The 6,000-nt window shown below is 36.5% G+C and overlaps 2 protein-coding genes across 4 annotated transcripts; both read right to left on the reverse strand.

Moving 5' to 3' along the window:
* On the reverse strand, nucleotides 3,518-5,620 carry LOC109124944 (inositol-pentakisphosphate 2-kinase-like). Of its 3 annotated transcripts, none has more exons than XM_019231503.1 (6): nucleotides 5,325-5,620; nucleotides 5,075-5,222; nucleotides 4,924-4,964; nucleotides 4,718-4,828; nucleotides 4,010-4,600; nucleotides 3,518-3,809 (listed from the first exon to the last, which is right to left on the reverse strand). In XM_019231503.1, the coding sequence occupies exons 4-6, from the start codon at nucleotides 4,778-4,780 to the stop codon at nucleotides 3,660-3,662; spliced, it is 804 nt and encodes a 267-aa protein (XP_019087048.1). In that variant the 5' UTR covers nucleotides 4,781-4,828; nucleotides 4,924-4,964; nucleotides 5,075-5,222; nucleotides 5,325-5,620; the 3' UTR covers nucleotides 3,518-3,659. The 3 variants fall into 3 exon arrangements, with proteins under 3 accessions (XP_019087048.1, XP_019087050.1, XP_019087049.1); XM_019231505.1 differs by lacking the exon at nucleotides 5,325-5,620 and adding an exon at nucleotides 5,223-5,305 and having other exon boundaries at nucleotides 5,075-5,137; XM_019231504.1 differs by lacking the exon at nucleotides 5,325-5,620 and having other exon boundaries at nucleotides 4,718-4,831.
* On the reverse strand, nucleotides 4,918-5,606 carry LOC104728644 (inositol-pentakisphosphate 2-kinase-like). Its single transcript, XM_019232037.1, has 4 exons — nucleotides 5,589-5,606; nucleotides 5,325-5,537; nucleotides 5,075-5,222; nucleotides 4,918-4,964 (listed from the first exon to the last, which is right to left on the reverse strand). Exons 1-4 carry the CDS (start codon nucleotides 5,604-5,606, stop codon nucleotides 4,918-4,920), a joined length of 426 nt encoding a protein of 141 aa, XP_019087582.1.

The raw sequence follows: 6,000 nt of genomic DNA on the forward strand, positions 1-6,000 counted from the left end.
ACACCGTAACGAGCTTTGGAGCGCATCCACAAAAAGACTACTTATGTCTTTAGATTCTTCAATTGAACACACCACATATGCGAACTTCTCTGAGAGTGTCCGTAAGATCTTCTCCACAATCTTGGCTTCTTGAATCTCCTCTCCAAGATTTCCCATGTCTGTTACAACTAGCAACACTCTTGAGAAGTACTCTGCAATGCTCTATGTTTCTTTCATTTCAAGAACCTCAAACTCCATTCTCAACCGTTGAAGTTGTGCTCGCCTCACACGCTCATCGCCTTGAAACTTGGTTTTTAGGGAATCCCACAGTTGCGTGGTCGTGTCCTTCTGAATTATCTGTTTCAGAACCGACTTGTCGATTTCTTGAAACAAATAGTTCTTCACCTTCAAGTCAGTCAGCTTCTTATCGGCTAACTCTTGTCTTTGTGCTCCATTGAGGATCTCCCCACGAGCTGGCTCAATGTAGCCTTTCTCGATCAGATCCCACCACTCCTTGGATCTCAAGAGATTCTCCATTAGCATACTCCAATGCTCAAAATCACCGTCAAATTTTGGAATTGCAAGCATGCTCTGACTCTCTCCTGATATTGTGTTTCACTCACCCTTTTATACTCTCTCTCTCACGAAATTCTCACCACTCTGATCTAGCTCTGATACCAATATGTTATAGCAAATTAACGAGACTGAATGATGAGAACAAAAGCTTGTTCTTCTCTTATTCATGAACGGCCTTAAATAGCCAATTACACAAAAACGACTGCCTCCTACATTATCGGAGGTCTTTAACAAACACGAACACAATCAACTAAGCCACAACTCCTTATACATCGGAGCCTTATTCTAACAATTCATGACTGAGTCTAAACGACTAAGTCTAAACAACTCAACAAAAGCAAGGGACAAAACGCAATGAGTGGGTGAGATGGAAGGGAGAGTTTTGAATGCGTGTAGGGTTTGAGTTGTGAATGTAAAAGCTTTATGTAGAAGCCAATTATATAAGCTTGATTCTAGTGGATTCCGGGACAGATGTTTCCCGGAGTGAGTAGGGTTTCCTATAAGAGTTTCTATGGAGTATCTTATAGGTTCTCAAATGAGAACCGATCTATGTTCTCTTCATTCTTTTCTTTATAAATTTTTTTTTGGATACCTTCTAAAATGTAACCGATGGAGGTGTTCTAAGAAACTACTAGAGAGCGGTAGAAATAACACAAAGAATTAGATAATTTCATTTATAATATCATGTTTTTTTTGAAATTAATTTTTAGTAATGTTAAACATATATTTTAATTAATTATTTTCATAATTTAAATAGTTCAAAACCTAAATGGAAAATAACTCAATTTTGCTAACCAAAAAATCCACAAAGGGAGAAGGGAGAGATTTGTGATTTTGCAGATAACACAAATTCAACCAGACGCCGTCGAATGAAAACAAAGAAACAAAGGACATGGTTTAGCAGAGAGAGAATTGAGCAGAGGTGAGAGGACTCTGATGCTCCTTGGTGGAAATGATGTGAAGAAAAGAGTAAATCGTGATGGAGAGGAGAGAGAAAGACGCAGTAGAGTGGTGAAAACCAATGGTGGGTCTGGGGACTCATGTTGTTGTTGTGGCAAGTCTTGATTGTGGTGGAGGAGCCAAGACAGGTCAGAACTGGGAAGGTAAAGGGGGAGAAGAGAAATAAAGTGTAAAGAAAGATGGAGATAAAAGATGTGTAGAGGAGCCAACTTTGGGGGCTCTACGGCACCGTATCTGACGTCTTTTGGGAAAAGTAAAGATACCTACGTGATATCCAACAAGCCAATAGTCCTTACTAAGTGACAGACCTTCAATAGGAATTAAACTCAACGAGTTATGTCTGTTACTTCCTAGCCAAGTAGCTGCTGGAAAGTGGTGTAATTTATGCTAAGTAAACAACATGAACAGTTGGAAGATGGGTTATTGAGGGCATCTTTTGGAGGTCTTATTGATGTCCGATTGAGCTGAAAATTTGTGGAGAGACTCGTGGTAGTACATGCTCCATAATCAACGGTGGAATTACACGAGTTCGGTTTGAGCTGAAACCTTGCAGGAGCTTCCATGGCTTATGAAAATAGGTACTTTTTTTTTGTTATTTATCAGATATATAATATTACCAACAGCAGTCTATATAAAATAATAAATTAAATAATAGTATACTATTTTATTTGTTTTCTTATTAATTTTATAAAAAAACATAAATGATGCTTAAATTATAAATAAACAAAAAAATTTTGTTAAGAAAATGAAAACAAATATGTTATAATTCTTTTGTAAATTATCTAAAACTTTTGCATATTATAATAGTTTTGCATATCATCTATCAGTATATAGCTATTTACATGATTTTTAAGTTTAAAACTTTTTAAAGACAATCCATAAAAGGATATAGTGTAGCGCGGATTCAAAACATAGTTATTATTACTAGTCAAAGTTAAAGTGATTGTGTTGACATTTATTCTCGCGAACATAGAAACAAATGTTCGGGAGCTTGTGGTCGAGTGGCAGAGAGCGGGACTGGGACGTTACAGCGTTTTAGGTTCAATTCTCCTACTGCGCGAAACTAAGTCACGTTTTCCTGGACGGAGAAGGAGAAACAAAAACATTAGCTCTCCAACAATTCAACGTGGAAACAACTTTAAAAAATAAAAATAAATGATTCATGATGAAAGCAACCTTTATTAGAGATATTTCATCAATCCTTTCTTTCTTTTTTTTGTGAGTACCGATCTCGTAATCCTTTAGGATGATATTTCAAATCATATGTCATCGTGTATGCTTCGAGCTATAGCATGTTAATGATTTTTGTTTGTCACCTGTTATTCTATTCATGCCTATTTTGGAAAAAAACATCTGTAATTTTTGAATATGGGGTTAAATAATATTACATTGGATGTAAGAACAATACTATCCTTCTCAAGAAGTGTTATTATCCAGTTTGTAATTACCCATTTTTAAGTTATTCATATACATTTTGCTAACTCTGATCCTGTATTTTTAAATTATAAGTTCTTTTAAAGCGTTCTTTGGTATGTATCACTTGTTAAATTTTGGAGTTCAATGGAAACTTCTAGAATGATAGGATAAGGATAGTACATCAAAAATAATTTCTTGGAATCTTCATCTAAACTATTCGCTTGCTGCTTTCTGTGTGATTTCCAAAGTAAAAGTTTTAAGAAAAATTACACACATCAGAATCTTAGTTGTCAAGCCATTAAGTGGTTGATGAGTGTTTTGAAGGAGTGGAGAACAATCCTGGTGGAATTTGCCTGGGATTCTACCTAATTTTCAGGTATTGAGTTCAGATGGATATTTACATAACTTCCCTCCTATGCGGATTAAGAAGTGAGTGACTAGGCTCCGCAATCTTTGAATGTACAAGCAGTCCGGAAACTTGACAGAGACCATCTGAACCAGGGTAACATCTCCAGGAAACAGCTCCACTCCGGGTGTAGAAAAATGTATGAGCTCCACGAGAGAAGACCAGGGAGAGAAGGCTACATAGAGTGACGGAGATATCGTTCCAACAGATTATAAGTTTAAGAAATGAACATTCATCATCCTTTAGGGATATCTTTTTTATGTTTTACAACAGTAACAACAACAAAAACACAGTAAGTGGTATTGCTGGTTATGGGAAGGTTTTAGCTATGGGAAGGTTTTGAGTCGCCAATTTGTTCTGCCGTGTTTTCGACCTTCTGTTTCCGATTGTAGAAGCTAATTATCTTCTTATCCAGTTTGTAGTATGCGTCCATTCTCTTTAATGGTTTCAGGCTTAGATCAATGAAGTGTACCTACATTTCCCAGTCCAGATATCAAATAAATATACCAAAAAATAAAAACAAATTTCACGGTTCCTGAAAACTCAATTGCTTTCTAATGAATCCCTTTTCTCATCAGGACTACAAATTCAACAATCACACCATGATCTCAGCAGATGGTTCTAATATTTCTTTCACCATGAAAGATAAGAATATGTTAAAATTAATGATACCTTGTAATCGAAAGTTTGATTGGTCGATTGTAGAGAAACGTAATCACAAGAAGGCGCTGAGTCCCAAGCGTTTCTTGATTGAAAACTGATCATAAGACTACAGTCTTTGGCAGTTGCAGCAATTAGATACTCCTTCACGATCTTCAAACTCTCATCTAAAGGTAAAGCATGTAGAGACGATTTCGCCTCCAATGGCGTACCTTCTTTACAGATAGGGCAAGGCTGGTTGATAATATCGTAATACGAATGAATCGCTCCTTCAATGTCTAATTTGTCTAGCTTCTGGATTTCAAGAAGTCTATTGAGCACTCCAGAGCCACAGACCGCGTCAGATACTAGTTGTAGAAAGGACTTCGTCCTATGACCATCTTCTGATTCAATAAAGCCTTTGAGAGCATCCTCAAAGGCATACCCGATTTCAGGGCTGGTTCTCCCGGTGCTTTCGCCAGAACCACCTAATATGAGAGAACCATTCAAGAATACACGGAAATTGTTTTGGGGAGTAGAATATAAGGCTTTTATAGCTTCCAAAACTCTCTCTTTGGATCCAGAGAACAGATCAAGAGGATCATATTCGCTTTCTTCAGATATCTGTAGAACAGTGGCATACTTAGAAGTTAGAAGACTTTTCGGCAAACCACAATCTATAGACCTCTTACACAAAAGAAAGTTCCATTAAGATTGTAAACTACATACGATTTGCCTTACCTCGTTATATTCCAACTTCAAAAGTTGATGCATTTTGAAGCGGCTTACGCTTGTTTTGAGCATGTTTTCTTTACCTATGAACCTTGACGTTGGAAGAAATCCGCATTTGGGCTACTTCAGGGAATTAAGGACAGCGATTTTAGGTCAAGGATGGGAAATACAAGGACCAGTGAATAGGAAAAAAAAAAGAAGAGGATTTATCAAACCTTGATTTCAACACTAATGCAGTCACCACTGGTAGAAATCCCTGACACAGATCAACTGATAGTTACGACTAATTTACGTGATCACAACAAAACACTCAACACAGATATGATTCTCTAAAAAAAATCTGATTTCTGATTATAAAACGGTTACCTTGAGAAAAAAGTGAATGATCATTCAAAATAAGGGCAGAATCATGACTAGTATCAACATTTGCTGCATTAACACGCCATAGCGGACGCTGCTTAGTTACTTTCTTATCAACACACTCAAGAAATTCCTTAGACACAGATACACGTACCTGGTAGACAAGAAACACCACAATACTCCAATCATCAGCTCACCAAGAAGCCATTGGGTGTCCAAACGAAACCAACAAAGACAAATTGATAATAGAACTTACTCCCGCATCGACATGTTTAGTACCCAAGAGTGGGATAATCACATTCTTAACATATCTTTGCTCAAGAACTTCCTTGTTTGGAGATGAAATAATCTCCTTGTGTTCTCTCCACAGAAGTTGCTCATCGCTTGTTAAAACCGAAACAACGCCGTTTGCACTCTTGGCTGCTTTATCATTCCTCCGAGCCTTCTGTATGCGAATCACTTTCCCCACCTAATATAAAAGTCCACCAAGAATGACAATCATAATCAAACTAAAACAAACCAAATCAATCCTGTACATGAGGTTTTTACACTATTGGAAAATTGTGTAATTCTTCTCTATACAAATTAACTCAATTCAACAGCCAAAACATTTCTATCACATTTGCAAACCTAATTCTGATTCTGATTCTGATTCTAATTCTAATTCTAATTCTCATTCTCATTCTGATTCTGATTCTGATTCTGATTCATCATCATCATCATCATCATCCTCGAGCCTGAGGGCCACTAAAATAGAATCTGAAGAATCTAAGCAAAACTCATAAAGCAAAAAAAAAAAGAAAAAAAGTTCAATGACGGCGAGAATCTGAACTACTTTTTTTTTCACAAGGAAATCAAATTTCACCAAAAGCTTGCTTTTTAACTTTTAACAGGATTCAAAAAAAAAAAAAAAAAAAAAAAAAAAAAAAAAA

Source organism: Camelina sativa, chromosome 11 (genome assembly GCF_000633955.1).
Source record: "Camelina sativa cultivar DH55 chromosome 11, Cs, whole genome shotgun sequence".
NCBI classification, from domain to species: Eukaryota; Viridiplantae; Streptophyta; class Magnoliopsida; order Brassicales; family Brassicaceae; genus Camelina; species Camelina sativa.

Coding starts and splice junctions, on each gene's coding strand:
- LOC109124944 (XM_019231503.1), bottom strand. CDS start 4,780: ATGCTCAAAACAAGCGTAAGCCGCTTCAAAATGCATCAACTTTTGAAG. Junction 4,601..4,717: donor TGAAGTTGGAATATAACGAG/GTAAGGCAAATC, acceptor ACTGTTCTACAG/ATATCTGAAGAAAGCGAATA. Junction 3,810..4,009: donor ATCAAACTTTCGATTACAAG/GTATCATTAATT, acceptor TGGGAAATGTAG/GTACACTTCATTGATCTAAG.
- LOC104728644 (XM_019232037.1), bottom strand. Junction 5,223..5,324: donor CTAAACATGTCGATGCGGGA/GTAAGTTCTATT, acceptor CTTGTCTACCAG/GTACGTGTATCTGTGTCTAA. Junction 4,965..5,074: donor TCATTCACTTTTTTCTCAAG/GTAACCGTTTTA, acceptor GATCTGTGTCAG/GGATTTCTACCAGTGGTGAC.